We start from the raw sequence: 27334 nt of genomic DNA on the forward strand, positions 1-27334 counted from the left end.
GGAGAGGGTTTATGTCCCCCACTCTGTGGCTGAGCAGCTCCAGGAGGTACCAGGTACCATCCAAAGCCCACCTCCATCAGCTGGATTTAAGAAGATAACCTGGAGGTGAATTTTTCTAAAAATCACTTCCAAGTCCTCTGTGCCATGCTGGACATGAGTCCTGGTGTTGTGAGACGCCACTGAGGATTGGAAACAAACACTTTTAAAAAGGGTCTACTGAAGAGCTGTTACTACCATCAATGATTTTCCTTTTATACATTTCAGGCTCAGGCATATTTTGTTTGAATTGAGTGAGCACTTCACTATCTGTCCCTTGAAACCCTAATTGAGCCTGTGTTTTCTTAAATCTTGGTTTCAAAGGGCAGAGGAGCAAATGTGATTCTTGATTCTTTTCCCAAAGGTGTGGAATCATTGATTAGATGTGTCCTGGAAATAATACTTAGTTCTCAAATCTTGCCTGCCATAATACAAGTGGCTTGAAACCACATCCAGTGACAAAATCCTCCTATATTTAACTGAAATATAGGGTCTGAAAGCAGCTGAACTACTGATTCAAAATGTTGTGGTGCTTCCAAATCAGTGGCATTCTGGAGCTGCTGGAACACATCCTGTCCTTACAGACAGTCATTGCTAAAAAAACACATCACAGATGTCGAGGATATGAAGGAGCAGAGCCCTTCCATCAAAGCATCAGGCCAGAGATGGGCTAAAAACAAAATCCCAGACTGGAGGCATCCCTGAGGCATTTGCCTGCCTGTTCTGTGTCTGGAGTTCAGGATCAGCCTCTGGTCCTGCTCATTGTCAGAAACTCTGAAACAGGAGAAGCCTCCTGTGGTCTCTGCTAATGAAGTGGTGTTTATCACACTCTGGTAATTGCATTTGCCATGGTATTTACAGCATTTCCTATGTTGTGAAATGGAGAAATCTCAGGCTTGCCCAGGGCTCATTGTGTACTTTAATCTGCTCCTAAGCCCACACGTATCTTTAAATATTAACTTACACATCGGCAGTGTCCTGGGGCGGCCTCAACCCCACAGCTATGAGCTGGGAACGTGGCTATTGAAGTGTTAATGTTTGCTCTCAGTATTTTTCAGATCCACTATCCTTTTTTCCAGGTCCTAGGAAAAATTTTTGTTCTTTTCTTTTTCTTTTTCTTTTTCTTTTTCTTTTTCTTTTTCTTTTTCTTTTTCTTTTTCTTTTTCTTCTCCTTTTCCTCCTTTCCCTTTTCCTTTTCTTTTTCCTTTTTCCTTTTCCTTTCCCCTTTTCCTTTCCCCTTTTCCTTTTCCTTTTCCTTTTCCTTTTCCTTTCCCTTTCCCTTTCCCTTTCCCTTTTCCCTTTCCCTTCCCTTGCCGTTTCATCTGCAGTCAGTATTCCTGACTTCTCTAGAGCAGCACAGGGATTTGGAAATCCTTGCCCAGCACAATATGTGAGTGGAAAGATCTCCTAATCTTGCACCCACTACAACATTAGCCCTACAAATAACTGTTTTCAGATTCTGCTGGTCTTTGGGGCAAAGACAATATATTAATTGCAAGAACAGAGGTAATTTGAGCTCACACTGTGGTCTGGCCTTGGCCACATATGAACTTTTCTGTGTCTAAAAGGGACTGATGTGATCCTGGGCCATTTAGCCCACAGCACCTTGACCATGACTATGGCTCTGTCTCAGTGGCTTCTTTTTCTGCATACAGCAGTTCCAGCTTAGATTCAGTGGATGAGGAAAAGTCCAGAGCTTGAATCAAGCACTGCAGCATGTCTGGAGTCCTCCTTCTGTGTCTGCTGCTGTGTGGAGCAGGTGGCTTGAATTTGGCTGGAGCTTATGATGCCTTTTGGAGTCTTTATCTTCTAGCTCATAAAGCCTTTCAGATAAAATTTGCTGAGTGCATGAAGGATGTAGAGTTTTGTTTTGTGGATTTAAATCCAATCTTCTAAATTGCTTTAAAGCAATTCCTTGTGTTTTGAAATTCTGAAACCTCTGCCCCCATTTTTTTTAAGGCTGTGGTCAATCATGAACTGATTTAGAAAATGGTGCAAAGAAATAAAAAAAAATTAATTAAAATGATGTTAGGAAAAGAAATAAAAAGAGAGGACACATGTGTTATCAATACTCTACCAAAAGGGAACATTGTCTCTAACACAGAAAGCCTTTAACTCTAAAGCTTGTGGAACAACTGGAATAATCTTTCTAGTGCAGTCAACATTATTGGAGGTGTAATGGGGCTGTTTGAATTACTTCAGCATTGATTTTAGGGCTTTTTCTGTTTGAACTTCAAGTCTACACTGTCAATGTGACTCTGAACATGTTTTTTTATGTATTTTATGATAAATATTCTGGCTTTGGATTGGCTTCTTGGTTGGATGTATGTAAGTATTAGTTGAATGGAGTTAAGGAGCTTGTCTGCTTCAGTATTGATCTTAAAATGTGAGCAAAGATTGAATTTCATTGTATACAACATTCTGAAGGGCTTTGGCCAACAGCAGAGAGGGGTACAGGAGTCCTTTTGCTAGGTATTTTGTTATCAGAAGTCTTGAACTGGTGTAAAATAGCAGTTTTGCCAAAAGTTTTCTGAGGAAGTAAAGTAAAAGACTGTCAGCATTCTCCCCTGTCCCCATCCCAAGGCTCACAGTATGCCAAGTGTTACCTAAGTCAGGTATCCATGGAAGAGTACAGGAAGAGAATTCTAGCTGATGCCTTCCCATTCTCCAATGCTTTAAGCTGAAGAAGTCTCTGTGCTGAAGCAACTTCCATATATTTATTTCTGTCTATATATTCAGTGACATCCAGTCAATTTGTCTCCCATAAAGCTGTCCAGCCTTCTCTTGAGAATTTTATTGCCTTTTTGATTTGATTGCCAGCTTTTAGATTGCTTTCAACCTGTTTCCTACTTTATTATCTGATGCTCCCAGTTCTTCTGCTGGAAGATGTTGTAAGTCTTTATTTTCTCCCTTCATGGTTGTGTAGACCTTTATCCTCAACACTCTCACAGGACTCAAAACTTACATTTTTTTTGAGGCTCAGACATTAAGTTTGGACTTACAGACCAAACTTAATGTCTGAGCCTCAGAGAAGGTTGTTCCTCCCCTATCCTGGACAGCAATCAGTTACTGCTAACACTCTGCAATGCAAGAAAAGAGGGAGTAAAGCCCCTTCCCTGGCTGTCTGGGACCTCCCACTGCTATTGCCACAGGGAAATTTCAAAGTTTTGCCTAGACTGTTGGAAGTGCCAACAGGGAAAGCAAATATTTGTGTGTAAGACCTAACCCCAAGAAGATTAAGTGCAGATGAATGTCAATAGTGCCAGCAACCTGTGAGAGAAAGTGAAAACTGAGAAGGATGTAAAAACAGAATATAGTATGGAAAAAAAAAAAAGGAATAAAAAGAAAGAATAAAATGCAAAACAGATTAGGAGCAAATCAGGGAGAAGGAAAATTTCAGTGGGGCTTTTTGCTTTCCCAAAAGGGGCAGCATGAAGACCAGTAAGAAAAGCATTGCAACAGGGGCTCATCAGTGTTTAGCAGGTTGGGAGGTTCCAGGGGTGAGCACGAAGTAGGGAGGGGGTAGAAATGAGGGATGCAGCTTGATGGGATGCTGCATGGACAGTAGATGCCTCTGGGAATCAGGAAGGATCCTGGAGGCAATGAATATGTTACACAGTCTTTAGTTCCTACCTCTTCAGTTCTGGAAGTCAATTGCTAGCTGGGGAAATGCTGATCCGTGGGAAGAGGCTTGGTTTTGTGAAGCTTGGCCCATGTTCTGTGGGAGGAGAGCTGTACTGTTTGGAAAGCATCCATCTCAGGAAAATCATAAGTGGTAGGGCTGTCTAGACTAGTCAGGAAGGCGTGAACAAATAAGCAGAGTAAAATAGAAGAAGAAGAGAAAAAAGTGTGATTCCTCACCTAGAATGAAGTTAAGATGTCAGGGAAAAAACATGACTCAAGGCTTCAAAGGATGCAAACAGAAGATGTTCTTAGCTGGCTTTACTCTGAGGTTAGCAAGGAGAGGAAATTAGACATGCTCATCTCTGGATTTACGTGTTGCTGCTGGAAGCAGGCGGGGAGATGCGTGATAGGAATGCTACAATTAATTCTTATAAATCTCTTTGTAACAACTGTGTGGGCAGCGTGCAGGTGTGTGTGAGGACCTTGGCAGCCTGACAAAAATGTAATTATCGGTTATGGAGGTAGCAGAGCTCACTCCTTGGCACTTTGTCAATCAGCAGAGTGGCAATTAGCCATTGCTAGGGGCCACTGTGTTTCTCTGAAGAGGAAGGCAGAACCTCCTCAAACACCTGGCTGTGGTCTGGGTGAGAGCACGGGGGGAAGTGTGTCTTACCTGGCAGACTGCAATTACAGCAAGGATTTCCTGACTCAGAAATCAAACCAGAACTATTCTGCTTAAATATTTTTCTTTCTTGACCTACAGCTTGAAACTGGCAGCAATCTGCATCCATATAACCCAACCTAAATACAGTGGGTTTTTGAAGTGAAGTAGATCATTAATTTTTAGTTTGCCAGGGGTCATGATAGATTTTCTATCACTGAAAAAGAGGTTGGAACTCTTTTCTAGGAAAGATATGCACCTGCTGAAGTAATTTGGTGAGCAAAAGGAATGACTTCCAACAATTTTATACAGGAAGTCTGATATAATCTGGTTTAAAGAGAACAGATTCTTGTTGCCCTCATTGCCTCATAGTGGACAGCAAGTTATTTTCTAGTTTGGCTGACAGAAAATGTGGGGTTTGGGACTATACTACATATAATGGAGAATTCAGTGTCCCTGCCCCAAAGCCCATTCTTAGGGATTTCCCTCCCTATGGGTCATAGGGAATCATGTACAGCCATGTTTACAAAGAAATCTGAACCACAGGAGTGAATAAGAAGCAGCCTTGAGAGGAGGGTCAGAAGCTGTCCAAGGCACCATCTTTCCAGTTTCTACTATAGCTGAGGAGTCAGGGTGAGAAAAAGCATTGCTCTATGGAGTCTTTTAAAGTTCCCTATCAAATGCAGTAAAACACACTATAGAGCAGCTTTAAAAACAAGGGGAAAACAAAGGCAAATATATCTCTGACACAGAGTGACAGCCAAGAAGAGCTTGTCAGGCCTGGGTTCCTTCAAAGAACCCTTTCACACTCTTAGTGCTGTTTGCTGAAGTATTAAGGGAGTGGGAAGGTATCCAGAAAACTGATTCAACTCAGCTGACACGGTGGAGTTTGAAAAGGAGCAGGAAGGAGATGGAGATCTGCAGCACTGCTGACCTGCTGGGGACACAGTGATGCAAAACACTGGTCCTGCTGGTGCAGACTGTGCTCAGAGGTGTCCAGCAGCTGTTGAAAGGGATGATGGAATAGCATCTTCTCACAGCTGCTACAGGGTTGGGTTTTTTTGGTCCTGATGAAACACAGACACAGATTTTTGGGGTAGCCTTCAGGAAGCTCTTGACCCAGCTGGCTACAAGGAGTGAAAGTGCCCCACAACTCTGCATTGCCCTGGAAGACATGGAGAATCTGTAACAGTGAATTGATTGTAATTTGTCAGAGCTGAGCAGAGCTGTGTCCTCTTCCTCTGAGCTTCTGCAAGCTTCACAGATGCTGTGGGAGAGTTTCTTGTGAGCTGCAATGCCTACAGTGGTAAAACTCATAACAGACACACAGGGTGAAGATTGAGGAGTGCTCATTTGTGGTTGCTACAGACGCTCTTTGTCATGGCCATTACTGTAACTTTATTGTAATTTAATCACATTTTTAAAGTCCAGGCAACCCACAATTGTAACCACTGTGTCACCACCCAAGATTCAAAACTCAGCTCAGAATCAATGAGGTTATAACTGCATATAAACCCTTCCTGCAATTTAACACCAAGGGCAGTTGGCACAAGAAGACACTTACCTATCTTCTCAGGGAATGCAGAATTTATTATAGCACCCCTCCCTTTTCCTCTTCCCTTTTATGTGGTTTTGTATAGTTCTCACAAACTGTGAGTTATACATAGAAAGCAAAGTAATAAATGAGTTTGAAATATGAAGCCACATTCAGAATTTTTTGGATGAAAGTAGCTTTGTTAGTTTAGGGTATTGGTCTACTTTGAGAAGTGGTAGAGGTGGAACATTGCTTGTGAGATCTGCTTTCACCTGAACTTTGGGGGCTGAGCCCAGTAATTGGATCAACTGATGTTTAAGTTGAATTATCCCTATATTTTTTTTGTTTCTTTATTATTGTTACATATGCATTTGTTCTAATTGACTGAAAAGTTTTTTGAATAATTAAGCTTTGAAATACCTGGGAATTATTCCCTCAGCAATCAAAGGATGTGACATGCATTTTCAACAGTCTTCATTAAATTTAAGTATTTAAGTCACTAATGTAAAACATGAGTTTACACCTTCCCAGCAATGACACCCCTGACTCCAAAAGGCTCAACTATGCTGTCATGAGCTGTTGGACAGATTGCAGCTTCTTTAGCTGCTACCACATTACTTTTGTTCTCCTTTCTGTTGCTATATTCAATTGCTGCCCAGCCATGTAAGCAAGATTTGGACTCAGCCTAGAGTCCATAGCCAAACATCTTCTCTGGTCTGTCACTCCTCAGCCCCAAAACCAAAAGGTCAGCCACATTTCTTGGCATTTTTTAGTGGATCTGAACATCCATGGAACTCAGTCCAGCTCCAGCCTCAGAGTTGTTTTGGTTGTGTCTCAGCAACTCATTTCTGAACTGGAGTGTCTAAACAATTTTTACCTAGCTTTAAGGCATGGACAGTGATGAGCAGAGCTGGGAGGCAATGTCCTTGTATCTACTGAGTTCTTTTTGCTGCTAGACATCTGCCTTCCTTCCCATGTAACTCTGAAACCAATATGTCTGTCTGTCTGTCTGTCTGTCTGTCTATATTTCATGTGTGGTATTGTGGAGAGAGCTCATTACAGACAAGCTCAAGTGTAGCCAGCACTTAGCTGCAAGTGCAAACATATCATGAATGTCTGTGTTGCATTAGGATCTTTCCAGAAGACGTTGAAACACAGCCAAGGTGGCTTCACAGTCTCGGTGTTCTCCCAGCACTTGTTGGTTCAACTGTTCTTGAAAATGTAGGAGTTTGGGACAGCATGGATGTCAGCACCAGTAAAGATTTGCAGAGAACCAAGTGGCAGGAAATAGGTGAGTTGATTTAGAGCTCAGCCAGCCTCCTTGCTTGAGCCTTCTAGAGGAACTTCAGGGAGAGAAACCTAGTGAGCTGTGGTAGGAGATGGCTCTGGGGAGCCACTAGCTGCTCTTTCTGAGTTATAATTGGATTTCACAATCCCAGAGCTGCACTGCACATCCATCCCCACCTCCTGTCCTCAGATGAGTTGTGAGGGGCCTCCACCAGGCCAGTGAAACACCTCCAGAGCCTGGAGCTGGCCCATCAGGAAGGATGAGAGGCAAATGTGAAAGCAGTTGCATTGCAGGCTTTGCAATGGTTGTGAGGTCTCCTGTTGGAAGTTTCCCAAGCCATGGAGCTCAGGCAAAGCACCTGAGGGAACAAGAGGTGTCTTAGCTTGCCAGACGTGTCAAATCAGTGCAATCTCCATCCTGAGAGGGAATGAATCTGCTGAGTAGGAGACATGTGATTTTGCTTGACAACTGTTGGTTCAGTTCACAGAGAGGTTTTGCTGCACAATGAGTGGATTCCTCCTGGAGGAAACACAGCCAGACTGCTGCAGATGCCTGTATGGTGTGCACCAGCTCCTAATGGGAACGTGAGGGATCCACAGCTGGTCCTTCACACACCTTCTGAGCCCTTTCCCTGCCTGTTTGCTCACCCCAAACACATCTAGAGCTTCAGTCTACAGACACATTCCTCTTGCTCCAATGACTTGCTCATGTGGATGCAGCCAACAGCACAAGCCTTTTTGGGGTGTCTCACCTGACACCTCGAGTTTTAGGCACACAAATCTCACTGTGGGTTTCTGGAACTTTCAGTTACTTGTCTCTTCTTCCTCTCTATTCGTTTCTTTAAGCCTGTCCAGCTGACACTGCTCTGGCCACCTTATTGTTCAGACATGGGTCAGCCCATCAGGGTCTGGCATAGCAAATGTGGCAGAAGATTTGGAGAAGCACAACATTATCCATGGCTTAGTGAGGCATTTCTGTGTCCTTTTGGTAGAAAACATGACCATCATACCTTCCAGCTGACCAGCACTGAACTGAATAATCTCAGGAGATCAGGAGCATCTTTACAATATCACACCAAGGCATTTGCTCTTAAGTTTTCAAAAGCCTGATGTCTCAAGCAAAACTCAGCTTTGTTTTGTCCACAGGCAAGTGCAGCCTCTGCTTTGCTCTCAGTTTGCATCCAAAGCATTAAAAAATCCCCATGGGTTCATCAACATGTTCATGAGTTTTTAGTAAGCTGGTATTCTGCTTTCTGACAGCTCTGTTTAGGCTGACATATGTTCCTGCCCTTTCCTTCTGTGCAGGAATGTGTCTCTTCATTTCCATGAAAACCTCCATGGTGAGGAGTTCCCTTTTATTCCTGCACATATCCTGAATTGCTTCATAAAAGTCACTGACGATGAGAGCTGGAATTATCTTCAGATTTTATAACTTGGCTAAAAAAGTCTGGCTGTAAGCTAAATCTTCACGCATAAATCTCAGCCAGGAAATAATTTAGTTTCTCTCTTTCCATCAAAACAGCAAACAACTCGGCCCACTCCCAAACAGTTGCAAAGTTCTCAATGGTAAAAGGGTATTTTAGGAAGGGATTAAATAAAGAAATGTTACTAAGTGGCAGAGTCTTTAGGGTGGAGAGAATGTGGAAGGAAAAACATTTGGAATTATGCAATTTATCAGGATTTTTTTCTGTTTGTTTTTCTTCTCTTGAAATGCCTCACAGATATCTGGAGGGAGCAGGATAAATCAGTTGGGTTGACTTTCAGTAACACTGACTGCCACGAGAAGTGTAGGCGCTGTATGCCAGGGATGTATTTATTAACAGGATTAAACAGAGCAAGGCAGAACTGAGACATCACCTGGATGGGGCTCAGATTAAACAAATTTGTCACCCAGTCTTATCAGCTGAGTTTGTGCTGCACTTTACATGTACTAACCCTAAACCACATCTGGCTGAAGAAGAGAGGCCTCAAATATCTGCAGGAAAGGGTCTTTGCCATCCCCTCCAGAGGCTTAGTGCCATGTTCTTGCTGTGCTCTTCCAGATTAGCTCACAATCCCATTGATTTCTGACCTAGGTAATGAGTGAGAATAAAAGTTTTATTCCATTCCTGTAAAAATGTATTCTGCTGTCTTTTCTGCTCATTTACTGACCCATTAACTCCAGAATAATGAGAGGAATGACCATTACCACGTTGTTGCCTAACCACTCACACCCATTTTGTTGCTGAATGGTGCCTAAGGAATGGTTTGTTTTGTCTTCAATGGCCCAAAAAAGGCAGCTGCTAGAAGTTGTCCCTTTGATCATACTTGGAACCTTGGTCTTGGGACCATTGGCATTGCTCATGTATCTGAGCCATATCTGAGCCACGTTCACAAAGCCAGGATTTCCCCCTTCTTGGATAATGTGCACTTTAATGCCTTGATCAGTGACACAGAAAGATACAATTTTTCTATTGCAAAATTGTATTGACTAAATCCCTCAATATTGACAGCTCAATCAATCACATGGTTCAGTGATAGGCAATTTGTCCAGGATCCTTGCTGAGCAATATGTTTCAGGAGACAAGACAGCAGTTATGGGCGATGCCTACCAGCACCTAAGGAAAACCATGGTTTCTGGGCTCAGACTCTGAATTTGCACAGAGAAACACTGTGGCCATTCTGCATGCAAGTGAAGTATCTGCCCATGAGTCCTGGCTCTGCTATTGCTCCTGTCCCATACACACCGTTCAGGCTTTGAATAGAGACCTTCCTGGATTAGGTTATAATGACTCAGAGACTCTATAATCACAGTTGTTCTGTAATCCCCATTTTTGGAGACAAGGAATGGAAGCACAGGGAAGCTGTTTACTGGACCTACTTGCCCTTTACTGGTTACTGTCCTTACTGTAGTGGAGACCTCCAGTCCCATTCCTCTGATTAGGACAAGGATTTATCTGCCCTCTCTGATGAGCTGTGAAGTGCACGTGTTGCTCAATGAGAACAAGCTGTTCAGATAACACAGCTCAGGATGACAGAGGTTTTGTTCTTCCAACATGATCATTGCCAAAAGACAGGCAAGTGTCCTAATTATGGAACTAGACTGGAGCCCAGGTCTTGACTTCTTCAGAGTAGGTTTGCCATCTTTTTTTGTCTTTTTTTTTGTCTTTTTTTTTTTTAAATTCTGTGATGTTAGGCAATTTTTGTGGAGTTGTGGGGATGGTGACTGGTGTGGGTACTGTGATTGCTGCTGCAGGAGGGGTGTGGGGCAATTCAGATCATCTGCTCCTCAAGGCTGTCCATTCCCTGGCCCTTGCTATTGCTGAAGTGATGCAACACAAAGCTGGTGAAAGTACAGATAACTTCTGTGTCAGAGAAATATGGGACAAGCATAACAAATTCCACAGAAGAATTTTGGACTGATAGAGAAAATTAATTTCACAATCATGTTTAAAGCCTGTGCATACACAAACAGTAACACAGACTTATAGGGGGAAGCATTTACTGCCTGTCCCTAAGTATTTGGCCAGGAACAATAAAAAGTAAAAAGACAGAACAGCAGGATATTATGAGATTTTTCAGACCTCAGTGCAGTTATTCACAAAAAAGCCAAACCCCAAGGTAGTCCATGATTGAACTGTAGCTCTAAGGTATCACCATGTGCTCACTGTGCAGTGGTGTGGCGCTTGCTATGTCATTATCTCTCTCCAGCACAATTATTAACATAGGATTAAACAGTTGAGAGCCACCACTGCAACATTAACCAGCAGTGGGGTGTGTGCTCTATAATTTAGATGCTTGGAGGAAAGAGTTCACCACAGGGCATCCAGCAGCCCTGTGAGCATTTTATCCTGTGTAACTGTGGCTGCAATCCTCCTTCTCCTGAAATCAGGCTGGAAAGAGTGCTCCAGGCTGGTGTGTATGGGGAGGCCTGACTCATGCTTCCCCTGTGACCTTATTTTCTGCAGGCATTGCAGCCAGCCCTGTGTGAAAAGCTTTTCCCTGTATAAGGCAGTAAGTTGTGCAGCACATGGTGGGAGTTTCTGGTGCTTCTGTGTCTGTATGAAACTCAGCAAAGCAGCAGGGAGAGATTTTGGCCACTAAATATGACATTGGATTTAAAATATGATCCTGTATTTCCCTGATCCAGTATTTCTGTTGAGAATTGAAATAATGGCCCAGGAATAGAAGCTGATCTGAGGAATTGTACTGGAGTGAAAACAGCTTCTGTCTCCTACAGAAATAGTCATTAATGCCCCAAATGCTTAGGGCATCTGAGCACATGCAAGCAGGAGGGTGGTTCCCTGAATACCACATCTTTCCACACTGAAAACTGTCTGTCTGCCAAATCCTGCCATCTTCAGAGTAGCCTGTTGCCCATTCATCTCACCCAGGGTGGTCTGGGGCCCTTTGAGGATTTACAGCCCACGCAGCAGCCAGAGCTGTGGACAGGCTGCTCTGGGCTGCCTGGTGGGACAGGAATATCTGTGAGCAGCAGTGAGCTCCCATCAGCCAGATGTTAGTGCTTGGAGCTTGTTGTTCAGAGCTGCTGATCAGTCTCTCAGGCATTTGGTCCCTTTCTCAGCACTGACATTATTCAGAGAGTGCCTGCACATCACAGATGTTTGTTTTTCCTTCCCTTTGTCTTTGCTTCCTCAACCTCACCAAGGCTTTTCCACTTCATGCCGTGGCAACCTGCGGCACTTCTGTGCTGGGATGAGGGCTGGACCTGGTCCTCAGCCCTGCTGGGATGATGGGGCACAGCAAACAGCTCCTTGCTGAGCTCTCCTCCTTGCTCTGGGCTTGCAGAGCAGCTCAGGAGCAGATGCAGATGCCTTTTGTCAAGCCCTTGTGTTTCACCCAGCCTGACTTCAATGCTGCTGCCGTCATTTCCATGCAGGATTCACAAATCCCTTCCTGCTTGCAGGGAAAGGCTTCATTAGAGCCTCTTGTCCTGCTCCTGCCATGGCAGGGGTGTCTCCACTGTGTGCGTAAGCGCCGTGCTGGAGTTGTTTCCGTACTATTCAACTCAGTTTCAGTGCCTGATTCCCTGCTCTAAATTAGTTCCTCTGACTCATCCTCCAGAGGAATTTCTGTCCCTGTAAAAACTGTAGAAAAAGATCAGAAAGCCAATGTTTCCTACCCAGGATTGAGGTTACCTATTTTAGCAGGGTGATGCAAAGACCACCACAAGGGACCCACCAAACACAGATAAATACAAGTTTGAGCGTGGTCCCCATGCTTTTCTGGACCCAAATACACTTGGAAAAAAAGTGAAATGTCTCCAGAAGTTCCTATGGATGCTCAGGAAGGATGTGAACATTCCCCCTCTCCAGTGGCACCATAGGGCAGCAGGTTTCCCTGGGGCACCTGCAATTCCTCTTTGAAATCCCAAAGCTGTGCACAGCAGCAGGGCATGCTCAGGGCTTCCAGCTGAGCCTTCAGCCAAGGAAACCCTATCTGTTTGTAGAGGCAGCTGAGCTGCAGCAGCTTGTGTGCAGTGTGAAGCCAACACATCCAGAGCAGAGGGATTTATAGGGGAGTTTGACTTTTATAGATGTTGCATTAACTTTAAACATTTGCCTTTCTCAGCGTGGGTTCTCCCCCTGTGCATACAAGTGCCCCTGGGTATGATATATTGTCTGGGGAGGAGACATGGCCTCAAATTACACTAAATGCCCATTTCTTTGCTTTCTTGAGAGGCAGCATTTAGTGCATTGCAGTCACACTGTGGCCATTTGCCAATACCTACCTACAGCCTTCTGGGATTTGCTTGGCTTCTCTCTTTCCCCATTTTGACTTATAGGTGACAGAGAAACAAACGTTCTCTTCATATTATACATAACATTTATTATATATTTACTGATCCCAGTTCTTCCCTCCTCAGGGACAGAGGGTGTGGGCTCTGAGCATTTCCACTCTGAACCTGCTGAGGGGTACAGGGGGGTCTGCCATGGCCTCACCCCCAGGAGGTTCTGAATTCATTAAGACCTTAATCAACCTTGTTTCCATGTGTCCCCTGTTCTCCCACAGTCCATGTCTCCCACCTGCTCCTCTGTACCCCTTACATCCATGTTTAATTAAACCCTGCAGCACTTGCCACACCAGACCATCAGACACTTGTCAGGACTCCCAGGGAACTCCACAAGTTGTAAAACATTAGACTGAAGTAAATCATACTTAATGTAAAGACCCCAAACCAGGTATAATGCTACGTTAAACCTGTGTTGTTCTCATGCAAATTAATAGTGGTAAAGATAAATATTTTTCTTCACCATCTGATTCTGGTTCTCAGCTTCAGCTGCATCTGGGGATGGTATATTTGGATATACTATACTTCCCTCTCTGCTACTGTGCTATGAGGTGTGTGCTCTCTACTTGACAGAACACTAAAATAAAGGAGGTTTCTAGAAGCTGTTGTAACACAAAGTAAAGGTCAGTTCATTCAAAAATGTCAATAAATAGGAGCAAATCATAAAATGCTGTTCTGCTCTGATCAGCATTTTCTTATTTCCCTGAGTTCCCATGAGTGAGAAGCAAGGACACAATACACTTTGATTTTGGGTCTTGCTGGTTTTATCCCTTCCTTGCTATTTAATTAGTTCTCTGTGTGTATATGTGGGGGGAATGGTGATCTAATCCTGTTGAAATACAAGCCAAGTAAAACAAGTTAAGATGGAGACATGGTCACACAGCAACTTTCAGTCAGAGAACAATACACTTGGGGTAAGGTATATTAGCAAAGTAGTTTTAGGCATATCAGACATAATTGGTTTCATTGTGAGAATAGTAATACTAGGTGGGAAAAAAGCTGAGTTGAAAATTAAAGTGGATAGCAAGTTTTGGTAACTTTGGTAGCTGTGGTAATGAAAAGGTTCTGTACATATTGTTGGGGGAAAGCCTCTCACAGAGAGTTTTGAACCCTGCTTAGACTGCAATCACTCTGAGACAAAAAAAACCCAAACAAACCCAACCAAAAAAACCAACAACAACAACAACAACAAAACCCACAAAAGAGTAAAAATGGTAAGAGCATTGAAGGGTAAGAGAGTGAGGTTCCCGTTACAATACCATAAATCTTCTTCTGTGTTGAATATTGTAATTCTCACTAACCAATCTACTACAATATGCAAATCCTATAGCATTTACATACAGCCTATAAGAATCATTACATTACCATACTGTGTTACATTTTAAACCCTAAAAACTCCTCGTTGGACCTCTTCTGCCAAGCTAGTAGGGTCTGCTCTGACCCTTGGGCCTGTCTGCAAGCAGAGGGTATTGTTTCATCAAAAGGGGATTACCTTCAGCCAGCCACACCATTGTTTTCCAGTTGTTCAGTAACTAAGGTATCTCAAGGCTTGCTTTCATTTCAATCTCTCTTATAGTTTCTATATTCTCAAAATCTTTTGCCAGACAATCATATTTATAAGGCTTTCCTGTATCATCTTCCCCAGCACCTGCTGGGGAAAAGCAGTGGGCTGGCTCCTGTGTCCCTTCCTGGCTGTCCCTTGTGTCCCTCCCTGGCTGTCCCTTGTATCCCTCCCTGGCTGGCTCCTGTGTCCCTCCCTGGCTGGCCCCTCTGTGCCTCCCTGGCTGTCCCTTGTGTCCCTCCCTGGCTGGTCCCTCTGTGCCTCCCTGGCTGGCCTCTTGTGCCTCCCTGGCTGGTCCCTGTGTCCCTCCCTGGCTGGTCCCTGTGTCCCTCCCTGGCTGGTCCTTGTGTCCCTCCCTGGCTGGTCCCTGTGTCCCTCCCTGGCTGGTCCTTGTGTCCCTCCCTGGCTGGCTCCTGTGTCCCTCCCTGGCTGGTCCCTGTGTCCCTCCCTGGCTGGCCCTTGTGTCTCTCCCTGGCTGGTCCCTGTGTCCCTCCCTGGCTGGCCCTTGTGTCCCTCCCTGGCTGCTGTGTGGTCAGAGAGCACAGGAAGGGAACTTGGAGATGCCCCAGAGTGAGGTCATACCCTTTTGATTTATTTTTCTCTTCCTGGAGACCTTCTGTCTCCCACTGCCTGGGCAGGGAATTTAGGGATTTACTGTCAGGACTGACTTATCTGCTCACTTGGCACGGGTGAGGTGCCTGTGGTAGGCAGTCGGGCTCATACCCTACACCTTTTTTCCCCCCCTTTCTTGTCTTGATTAGTGTGGTTTCTAATACTTGCTAACCCATTGACTTTTTTCCTTCACAAGTACAGGGAATAAGGTGTTGATCCCTTCCTGGGCACTGGCAGTGACTGTGACGACAAATTCCCTTCCCCATTTCCAATCCTGGCAGAGGTGACTTGGTGTGACTGTCACTTGCTATCTTTGTTTCCATCCTCCCAGCAGCTTCTCAGGCTTCAGGGCTCCAAGTGCCAGGGGAAAGCAATGCCTCAGGACAAGCTCTATGTGTGGTTTTGGGGCCAGGGACCTCTCTTCAGGTACCTCCATGGCTGAGGCTCTTTTCACCAGTCCTCAAGTGCCCCATAATGACCCTGCATCCTGTAAAAACACCCCCAGCCAGAGCAGGGGTGGAAGGGCTGTGAGTTTGAAGGGGGAGTGTGGGGTTTTGAAATGGATGCCAGCAACACCCACTGCAGATGAGAGCCACCAGCAGCTCAGATACCTTCCCACCAAACAGTGATTTGATGCAGGTCAGAACAAAGCTCTTTTTGAAGACCCCCAAGTACACATGGACATGGATTTGGGTCTGTTTCCAGGGCAAGCTTCTCCACACTCCAAGAAAATTATCTGTATCTTGCCCTTGCAGCCTGCCCTGGGAAGTCAGTGCCATTCAGATGCCATTTGATGGGACTCATGGTGACATCCATTCCAGTCTGAGACAGTTATCTAGGCAGGAGTCTCCAAAGGAAGTGCACTAAGGGAAGTGTCTAAGGTAGGCAAGATATCTCCTCTAGGATGTGCCCTTGACTATCTGCATCTAAGGAGCTTAAAGAGAAAATCTGCTTTTAGTGAGGAGTGAAATGAGGAAGAAGAGCACCTTGAGAGTGGATGTAGCCTGGCAGAGGCTTCCTGTAGGCAGTGCTTCATACCCCAAGGAAATCCACATCTCTAATATTTTGAATGAACTGGAGAGCTGTGCTACAAACATTATATTTCCTGTGGCAAATGCTGACCCAGCATTCAGCAAGGTAACAACAGCCACTACAATTTCTTTCTCCATCCAGGTTTTGTGCATCTTGCTGATGCATATGAGGTCCTAGGGTGAAATCCCAGCTTATCTCCATCAATGCCAGTGATATGGATATGTCCTTGGGACCCCAGTTCTGTACCTCTGAAAGTGCTGTTCTTGCAGCAAGCAAAGGTTTAACTCAGCACTGCCATGCCCTCAGCACTTCACCCAACACGATGCTTTAACAGTGCTGACAGGGACTTTTCCACACTTCAGCATGAGTGTTGGTCTTGGCTGAAAAACCCCAGTAACTGGAGGTTAAGTCACTCCATCCCAAACCCAATGCTCCCCTCTGCCAGACCTCCCCCATTATTCTTTGACTCCTTGTCTTTCTTTCCATGCAACACACTCACTCCCACTGGAAAGACTTTTAGGTAGTGGGACTCCAGTGTTTCTTAGCAGTGTTGCCATAAGGAGCATGAGGAGATTGCTGGGACTCAACATCTCTCCCTTGGGTAGGTGAAGGGCAAGACTTGGGTGCCACTGCTGGGCTTTGAGTGATTGGAGTTCTGTAACACTAACTTCAACCACTTATGGACATTTTGTGGTGGATGAACACTACAATCACACCCTTATCCATGGCACCTTTATCAACTGTGCCCTCAAATCAGGCTTCCAGAAGGCAGGTGTGTGTCTGTCAATAAAAAAAAAAAAAGTGTGTGTATATATATATATATATATATAGGTTCAGGGTGTTTGGTAAGGATTTGCATGCCTATAATGTGATGATCTAAAATTAGTTTGTTAGGTTAGTGATTGGACTGGATGATCTTGGAGGTCTTTTCCAGCCTCAATGATTCTGTGATTCTATTCTATTCTATTTATTACAGTGCTGATTTCTTTGGCGTTTTCTCTAAATCTCCTAGATATGGTGACACTTTAAACTCAGTGTGTGACATGGTCTTGTGATATGGTCTCTCAGACAAATACTCAAACATATTTAATGAGCAGTTTCACAGCTGTAGACTGTCTTGGATAAATCCTCAGGATCTGTATGGTTCTTGTGCCACCTTTCTCATTACATCTCCTGGTACTGCTCTGAACTTGAGTGTAGCACTGCTGAGGATGCCCTCCTAACAAAACTGTGGAACAAACAGACAGCAGACTGATCTTCAGACCAAACAACTCTTCCTAATTATGGATCATTAGGGAATCCAAATTTTGAATGGAATTTGGAAAATGACCTATAAGGTTTGCCTAAGAAGCCATTTCCTAGTCCTTCTCTTCATTTCCCAGGCATCCAGGTAGCAACTTGGAGTGGGTAACTTTTCACCAGCTTGTTCAGCAGCTGGGTTGGTGATCCAGGCTGTGCTGAGCTCACAGCTGTCACAGTTACACAGTTCTCAGCACCAATTTGAGGATAACTTGGTTGCAGCCAGGTGAGTCACAGCCCCATCAGTAACAGTAGGGACAGGACAGCACTCACACTTAAACATCATCATCATCATCATCATCATCATCATCATCATCATCATCATCATCATCCCCACTGAAGAGTCCTGTGAAAAATGCTGTTTGTAACCAGCCAGTGAGAATGAGAGGACTCCACCTTGTTATTTTTCCCTATGTAGAAGGAACAAAGTGTTTATTTTCCAGCTGGTTGTCTTGCAGTTGCAGACAGGCATCCAGTTATCAAGCTGGGCTCTTCCTATCACCTACCCTGTTGGCAAACAAAGCCCTGCATGTCAGATAGTGCCTCATTTTTTAGAACCATGCTGTTCCTGTGATGTCTCTGGATATCTCCAGATAATTTAAGCACTAAATTGTGTCTTTCAGACTGGAGAGTGAGGGCTGTAGAAAAACAGTATAAGCAAATGAGCTGGTTAGCTTTTTGATAGTGTTTGAGAAGTTTCTGAGTGGCTCTGTAGAGCAGATCTACCTCTCCTGACAAAGGACCAACCTCAAAATGTCTGTGAGTGTCTCTGGGATGAGGATAATACTATCCCTGATATCTGCTATCCCCCCATCAGCCAGCCCAGACACATGAAATGCAGTTGGGTTCACAGAACCTCCCACTTCAGCTGCATGAAGTGTTTGTTCCTCTGCACTGGACTCTGGCATGGGCCATGCCTATCACTGCATCCAGGGAAAATGCAGGAAATCCCTGGTGAAGTAGAGTTTCCACCTCATGTCTTCCCAACAAACATATTTCCCTAACTCAGTGTCCTCCTTTACGGGGATTTAAATTCAAGAAGTGTTCTGCTTGAGGTTTTGCAAGGGTTTGGCAAACACAAAAGCCAAGATGTGCTGGCTGTTTTCAAAGACCACTTGGTTTGAGCAGTGATCAAAACCAAACTCTCTCCTTTTCAGCACAATTTCTGGCCCTCTATCTGTGAGCTCCCCATCTTGCTAGCATGCATTTATAAAAGAGCCCTAGAGAGAGAACAGTTGGGGCAAGAATTTGCCATGCAGCAAAACCCCACAGTGCTTTTGCACAAGGAACAAGAGCTTCCAAGGGAGTGGAAGCAGTTGCTGTGTTTGTGTTGACTGGCCATGGTTTCCCACTGCTGGGGGTTTCCAAAGCAAATGAAATGTTATTCATCAAGGCAGGCTCCCTCCCCAGCTTTCAGTTGTTGAAAATACTACAAAGTAAGATGGAAAGAAACATGTAATCCTTCATCATCACAGTCAGGATTTACTTGTTTATTTAGATTCCCTGTCTGTTCCAAATGTTCTGCCAGAGAAAGCCCATCCAGACTCCAGGAGTGCTTGACACACATAGAAAAATTTCTAGATGTATTTAGAAGATAAATCCAGCAGAATACACTGCCTGTCCTCACAGTGCAGCAGCAACATGAAAGTCCCACATGCACAGTAAAATAGCTCAGGATGTTTTCTGTAGGGCAAAAAAAAAAAAAAAAAAAGCAGGAGGCACCTGAGGAGAAATTGATTTTGATGTGGATCTTCTAAATCAGAAACTTTTTGGTGGAGTTGTCCTTGATCTCCAGGTGTCTCCTCTTTTTCTGCCTGGAAAGTTTTTTCCAGGTAGAAAAAATGGAACTTGGTGTCTTTGTGGTCAGTAAAAGGAGAGAGCTGTGTTCAGAGGGTGATTCCTCCCTCTGCCCTAGGAGGGGCACATCAGCCTCTGGAAGGGTGTCTCTCCCTGCAGACACTACAGGGGAAGTGCAAAGAGAGGAGCCCAGACCTGAGTCTCACTTTTAGCTTAAGAGAAGGCAGCTGAATCCCATCCTGAGTGAGGCTGTGTGTTGGGAACTGACTCCTCAGCAGCCCTGAGCTTCAAGCTTCAAGTTTTGTAGTCACTGAGGTATAATGGAGGTTGCTGGGCAGCCTCACTTAGTTACATTTAAAACCTGTAGAGACCAGCTGGTGTTTGCCATCCCACCCCTGTTGCTGCACCTACAGACAGGAAACCAGTGAGACCATTAACACACCTATGAGATAAGAGAGATCTTTTGGGTCATCCTAGGATGAGGTGGTAGAAGATGAGCACTTGTCCAACAGATGTTTTGCAGTTGTACCATCACCCAACCCAGTGGATTTGAAAATGCTCTGTGAGCTGTTCTTCTAGGGATGCCTTGGGGGCAGCACCTTTGAAACCTTCTCTCTTTTTTATCTCCTATCTAAGAGCCACTGGCATGAGTGAATGGCAAAACTTGATGTCCCTTCTGGGGAAAATATTGCAGTAAGTTGTATGGGTAGAGTGGGAGGGGCAGTTTTCAGGCAATGACCTCTCAAATAATTTATGTTAAAGTTACGGGATCATGGATGCTCCTAGGGACTGCTGAGATCTTACCCTCTAGGGTTTTGTCTTAAACAAGCCAATATAATGAGGTGTTTAAGACACCTCTGTTCTTGGAAAAGCAAAATAACCAGTTCTGTGTTTGGCAGGTGCTGTCCTTATTTCACATGTTGACATAAAGAGCAAAGGGCGGGCTCTTATCAGAATCTGGGGTTTCTGAAGGGCTGCTAAGCTGAATCCAAACCAGAGTTTTCCAAAAGTGACACCCCTTGACCCAAACTCCAGTTTAGTACCAGAATTAGAGCAGCTTTTCTCCATAAACTTGATGTATCCTCAGTGCACTGGATAGATCTGACAAAACAGTTCATAAAAGTAATTTTGAATCACATTAAGATCTACAATTAACTAAATCCATAAGTGAAAGAGAGGATTTCACTTAAAAGGATATAAAACCAAAATCAAAGTTCCCCCCAAAAAGCATTCAAGCTTTTGCCAAGTTGTGAGGTGTTTTCCGCAAAGCCTGAATTAACCCTTGCTGTGGTAACTTCTTGTGCACCCTGACCTGCTGCTGTCCCCACAGCTGATGTGCTCCTCGGTGCAGAAGGCCCTGTTTGAGGAGGAGGACAGGGTGAAGAAGCTGCAGCAGAAGGTGGCGGCGCTGGAGAAGCGCAACAAGCAGCTGCGAGAGCGAGTGAAGAAAGTCAAGAGGTCTCTCCGGCAAGCCAGGAAAAACTCCAGGCACATGGAGCTGGTGAACAGAAAGCTCAGTGAGAAACTTTCCTCTGCAGGTGGTCAAGTGCCCTATATTAACTCTTTGAAGCAGGAGAACTCCCACGGTACCTACCTGAAAGTATAATGCAGGGTAAGTGCTCAGGCCGGTGGGTTTTGTCTGCGTTAGATCAGGGTCTGGCCCTCACACCTTGTCTATGCTGTGCTTCAAACCTTGCATGGAAAATGAATCTGACCTTGCTTTAGACACAGTGCCAGATTAAACAGGAATGGCAGCTGGACTTGGCACGGCCCAAAGCCATGTCCTGCTGCTCTCAGTGGACACAGGGCCCGACAATCATCTGTGCTTCTCCTCCCTCACCCAGCTGCACCTCCAGCTTTAGGCTGTGTTTGATGGAAGTGCCAGCCCAGACCTCTGGGCCATTGCAGGCACTTGACACAGGAGCTCCTCCTGCCAGTTTACCTCCTCCTCATGGGCTGGGCAAGCAAGGCTTGGGATCTAGAGAGGAATGTGGTGGGAAGGATGAAGGCATGGATGCCTTCCCTCCCTTATCACCCCCAGGCTCTCAGCCCTGCTTGAGCTTGACTGAAGTCTTCACCCAGTGCCTGGGCATAGGCTGTGTCTGAGACTCAGGCAGTTTGTGCCTCTCTTCAGCACAAAATATACATGTGCCCATATTGTCTTAAGACTGTCCCTATATATCTTTAAATATTCTAAATCGAATAAATAACAACTTTTATTTTTCCAAAAAGTGCCTCAAGGCTCTCAGTAACTCCCTCAGGTGCCTTTATCACTGGTCAGCCAACTGGGTTGGAAACCACATCATTTTGGGACTGTGTCTAAGACCAAATCCTGCAGTCAGGAGTGGACTTAGCCTATGAGTGGGTGTTGGATCAGGCCCAGCAGGAAATTTCAGATCCCATTCTCAAGCAGGTTTAATTACAATGTGGACAAAGCTTCAAGTTTTGTAGTCACTGAGGTATAATGGAGGTTGCTGGGCAGCCTCACTTAGTTACATTTAAAACCTGTAGAGACCACATCAATATCAACAGGGCATTAAAAATTTAGGTAGTTTATATATGTATATATTTTAAAATCCTATAGAAAATATTTTTATTACACATTTGACATAGTCTAATTTCTTAAAATATGAAGTAAAACCTGTTTCTTTCTTATCTCATGAAAAAGAAAAGTCCATCATATCCTTTATTAGGTATTTACAAACTGACTTCTGCTCAAGCAGTGTGGGTTTAGGCCTCAGTATCCATGGCTGATAATGTTAATGCTTGAAACTATCCCTGCACTTGGAAAAGCCCATATCAGCTTTCAAATGTGAGCTTCAGTCCAAGCAGAACACAGAAGCTGACTCTCATTACCTTCCAGTTTTGCTCCTTTTGGAAATACTTTTTTCCCCCCTCTTGAAATAAAATTGGCATTTTTTAAGATTCTGACTCCTCCTCAAGCTTCACTGGTTTCAAAGGCTCCACCCTCCACATCACCACAATTTGAATTGTTTTCTGCTGGAGTCAGCAATGCTGTTTCCTGAGAATAGCTACAGAACTTAGGCTTCCCTAGAAGCCATCAAGAGATTTTTAACTCCAAAATTTAAATCCATAGAAAAGTAACTACTTTTTGTTGTTTAATTTCTGGCTTCTAAACTACTGTTTAAATAAATGAACTGATTTTCCTGGCATAGGTATTAAAAGCTTGTGTTTTAATTTTTTGTTAAGAAAAATATTCCCTCTGGTATTCATTCATGTTTTATAAGTGTTTGTATAAAGCTGAGAAATTATAATTAATATAGTTAAACCTTTGCTATTCTTATAGATTTTCCAAACACAGTGTTGAATATCTTTTTCTTTTGGCTGGTATTTTTGTTGCTTGATGAAAAGATTGGAATTTTCTTCCTGTTTCCCCCTTTGTCTTCCTTAAAAAAAAAAAAGTAAAACATTTTGTTCTCCTTGTGAGTTTTGTGAGAATTTCATTTATTCTGCAAAGAAAACAAAAAGAACCTCCCAAAATGCAAAGTCCAAATGCAACCCAAAATGCTTTCACTGGGTGCAAAACCCTAAAAGTTTGTTTCCTTGTGAGTTTGTTTTTCCCTTTCATTCCTGCTTGGGTTTGGATCATTTCCAGAGATAAGGACTAGCAGTCAGATCAGGTCACAAGTTAACCCTCTTGACAAGCAACAGGAGATGTCAGACCTGAATAAAAAAGCCATTAAAGTGTCAGAATTGATTGCCTGTCCCTGCTGGTGACAGTGTCCAGAGAGTGACCAGGAAGGCTGCACATGCAGGAGACACAAGAGGAATGAGGAATTTGGGTTCTGTCCACCCAGGCTGGTACACATCACACAGCTACAATTTTTAGACCCACTCCATACAATTTCAGGGATCAGCTCATCTGGAGACCTGCAAAAAGGGCAGAATTTCTTGCCATTTCCAAGAGTAATGGGAAAGGCATGATTATGTTCCTCTTGAAAAGCTGTGAGGGAGGGACTGAGATGCAGAAATGAAGAAGAGGTTGGCATAGCTGGGTGGGCTCACAAGAGATGGTGTAGAAACCCAAAAAAATCCTGGTAAAAAAAGAAAGACAAAGAAAATTCACATTTTGTTAGAAACAGCACTAAATGTGTCAGCTCCCCTTGGGAAGTTCAAAGATGCTTTACAAATTAGTAACATCTGCTTTTTCAAAACATATCAGGAGCTGGAAGGCTGCCAGAGCATCTGCAGGACCAGTGCTAGGGGTGTCCAGAGCAGCTGGACACAACTGGAGACAAGGATGGGATTTTTGGCATCTGCCTTCACTGTGGGGATGTTTTTGTGGACAAATACATTTTTCCTGATGGATACAGAGGATGACAAGAAGTGAAAGAGGAAAATTAATAGTAACAGGGCAGAGTAATTGAAAAAAAGATGAGGAGAGGAGAGTGGAGAAAGAAAAGAGAAGATAAGAGAAGAGAAGAGAAGAGAAGAGAAGAGAAGAGAAGAGAAGAGAAGAGAAGAGAAGAGAAGAGAAGAGAAGAGAAGAGAAGAGAGTGACAGAAAGAAACAGCAGAGGGGAAATTGTTCTCATAGGGATTCTCCTTTTAACCATCAACACATCCCTCTTGTACTATTTCTGTCACAACTTTTGCAGGACTTGTGTGTCTCACCAGAGTGTAAGTGGATAATTTAGATGGTGATCTGCACCCAAAAATACCTTGAGTTTTTTAGACTTTACCACTGAATTTTCTGCGTTTTTTTGAAAGTGGATGTTTATAAAACAAAGTATATCAAATAAACTTTTCTCATAAATCCCAATATCATCCTGATTTAAAAACCCTACCTGAATGACTGGGGAAGAACCACAAAGTGAGGTAGGATTTATGGGGAGCAGACACTGTTAGTAGCTTTCTTTGCTTCTTAACACCAAAACCATTGGGGAAAAAATTACTTCCTTATGTTTGAATAATAATTTAGGGAAATAGTCATGTTATTCTATTTGGGTTTTGGCAGAAGGGGGTTTTGGAACTAAAGAGCCCATCAGGGTTTCAGAGTTGTATCAGTAAAGCCCATTTCTAATACACAAAACCTCTTGCCAAGCTAGGTAATCTCCCATTAATGAGGCAAAGGAGCCCAAATTAATTTCTGAAAGTAGGAGAAAAAACATAGAGGCAAAACTGGAGAAAGCAGATGAAACTGAAAACATGTGTCATTCTTTCTTATAACAAATCCAAGTAATTGCAAGGAAATTTTAATTTTCCTCCCTATTTAACACCAATTATTTTCATTTAATCACAGACATGCACCTATTTCCCTCCAAACCAGCCTGCTCTGCATGTGAAACATCATTTCCAGCATGTGCTTGGGTTCAGGCATGTTCCTAATCCCCTCAAACAAACACAGAGAGCAGGACAGCACGTCCCAGCACATGTGGCACTGCTGGGAGGGCTCCCTGGCCCTGCAGGAAACCAGGCCAAGCCATCCCAACAGGGATGCCTGGCAAGGCAGGCTCAGCAGGGATTTAGTGGGGCAGGAGCAATGCTGTCTTTGTCAGGAGTCATCTCTTGGGGGATCAGGATTTGGCAGGGATGATACCAAGCTGGATGAGAGTTGGGAGTGTTGATTTGCTTGAGGGTGTCCCTGCAGGGGCAGCTGGACAGGCTGGTTTGATGGGCTGAGGCCAATGGCATGGGATTTAAAAAGGTGAAATCCTGCACTTCAATCACAGCAACCCCACGCAGCACCACAGGCTGGGGGAAGAGCAGCTGTGGCATGGACGTATTTTCTGAAAAATCCTTTACTCGGATTTTTTCTCCTGAGAAGATGAGAAGCCTCAGAGGAAAAGGAAAACAATAATTATCTGCTGCTGTGGAATGCAACAGGTGCATCTTTGGTTGGTCCACGTGAGTTGTTTTTACTTGATGACCAATGACAGCCACCTGTGTCAAGGCTGTGAGCAGTCACAAAATTTTATTATCATTCCATTCCTTTCTATTCCTTGCTAGCCTTCTGATGAAATCCTTTCTTCTATTCTTGTAGTATAGTTTTAATATATCATTTTCTTTTAATATAATATACATCATAAAATAATAAATCAGCCTTCTGAAATGTGGAGTCAAGATTCTCATCTCTTCCCTTGTCCTGGGACCCCTGCAGACATCACCACACAGCTGGAAAGCTTTCCAGTGGAACAGGACCTGGGGGTGCTGGTCAACAGGGACTGAACATGAGCCAGAGAGGGCCCAGCTGGGCAAAAAGGCCAATGGCACCTGGCTTGTACCAGAATAGCGTGGCCAGCAGGATCAGGGTGGATTTTGCCCCTGTACTGGCCACTGGTGAGGCCACATCTCAAACCCTGGGTTCAGTTTTGGGCCTCTCAGTTGCAGAAAGACCTTGAGGTGCTGGAGTGTGTCCAGAGAAAGGAGTGGAGCTGGGGAAGGGTCTGGAGCACAAGTTTAATGAGGAGAAGCTGAGGGAGCTGGGGGGCTCAGCCTGGAGAAAAGGAGGCTCAGGGGACAGCTCATGGTTCTTTACAATATCCAGAAAGGATACAGCCTGTGCAAGGCTCTTCTTGCAGGTAACAAATGAGACTACAGGAGAAAACAACCTCAAGTTGTGCCAGGGGATGTTTGGCTTGAATATAAGGAAAAATCTCTTCACCACAATGATTGTCATGCCCTGGAAAAGGCTGCCCAGGGAAGTGGCAGAGTCACTGTCACTGCTGGTATTGATAAGATACATAGATGTCTTGGGGATGTGGTTTAGTGCTGAACAAGGTAGTGCTGGTTTAACTGTTGAACACCCTTAAGGGTCTTTTCCAACCTAAATGATTCAATGGTTCTATGACTTTGTTGGTTTTCCATTCGTTGGGTTTGGTGGCATCACACCACTCCTGATGGTTTCTCCTGGTGAGGGTGCTCCAGCAGCTGCTGGCTGCTTTGGTTAATGCTGATTGCATGCAATGGCATCTCCCCCTCTGGTTATCTGCCTATGGAGAGTAATTTTTTATTTTACTGAAATTTTCCACAACGCAGAGCTATTTCTCAGAACAAGTTCTAGGAGATAAATAATTGTTTTGCAATGTTAAAATATAATCAGTGAAGTGGCATTTTCTTCAGTAATCTCCCACTTTGGAGTCATGACAAAATTTGGCAGTTCCTTTTATGTACCCCTTGCCCCAAGAAAAATCAGCAGGAAGTCTTTGGAATGTTTTGGGTTTGCCATGCACACATGCCCAGCAAAGTCTTTGTAGTGCTGCACAGCTAAAACCCCAGCAAATGCACAAAATGAACCTTCCTGAGCCTGTCCTTCCCTGGACAGTCCAGCTGCCATAGGTGGCAGCACAGACAGCCTTGACAGGACTGAGAAAAGCAGATTTTTATTGCATCCTAATCTCCTGGATGCCTCTGCAGTGCCCAGGGGTTTGTGTATGTGCCAGGGGTGGTGCCATAAGGATGGGGATGCTCCAATAAGCTCAGAAAGGCCATGAGGAGTAATTAGAGGAGAGACACTGGAGCTGGGAACACTCACAGGGCCAGAATTGCTCTTACAGAAGTGGCCACCAGTACTTGGATTTGAGACATGGAAAAGGTCCTGGAAAGGGACAACCATTTGTGGTTGGGGACAACCACTGTCCATCAAGAGTCTGTGTAAGGGAGCCCAAGGATCCCCTCTGGACAGAGAGAGACAGCCTCTGTCACTTGTGTTTTGTATCAGCAGATGCCAGGAGCTGCACAGCTCCAGCTCCAGCCCCAGGTAAAGGACCAGGCTGGAGAGCAAGGGATAAGTGATTCCTTCTGTGCTGGGAGTGGCACAGGCAAACTGACCTAGAGACACGGCTGAGCTAGAGACACTGCTGATACAGAGACACTGCTGATACAGAGACACTGCTGAGCTAGAGACACGGCTGAGCTAGAGACACTGATGAACTACAGACACTGATGAACTACAGACATTGCTGAGCTAGAGACACTGCTGGCCTGGAGACACTGCTGGCCTAGAGACACTGCTGATATAGAGCCATTGCTGATATAGAGACACTGCTGATATAGAGCCATTGCTGGCCTGGAGACACTGCTCACCTAGAGACATTGCTGAGCTAGAGACACTGCTCACCTAGAGACATTGCTGATATAA

General features: G+C 44.3%; 1 protein-coding gene across 1 annotated transcript in view; it reads left to right on the top strand.

Annotated features, from left to right (window-relative positions):
- CCDC3 (coiled-coil domain containing 3) overlaps positions 1-22681 on the top strand; it is a 34885-nt gene extending 12204 nt beyond the window's left edge. The window contains exon 3 of the mRNA XM_054631239.2: positions 20565-22681. Coding sequence (XP_054487214.2) covers positions 20565-20840 — 276 coding nt within the window. The 3' untranslated portion in view covers positions 20841-22681. The remainder of the gene's footprint in view (positions 1-20564) is intronic.
- The last annotated feature ends 4653 nt before the right edge of the window (positions 22682-27334 follow it).

This window comes from Agelaius phoeniceus, chromosome 5 (assembly GCF_051311805.1).
Source record: "Agelaius phoeniceus isolate bAgePho1 chromosome 5, bAgePho1.hap1, whole genome shotgun sequence".
Lineage (NCBI taxonomy): Eukaryota > Metazoa > Chordata > Aves > Passeriformes > Icteridae > Agelaius > Agelaius phoeniceus.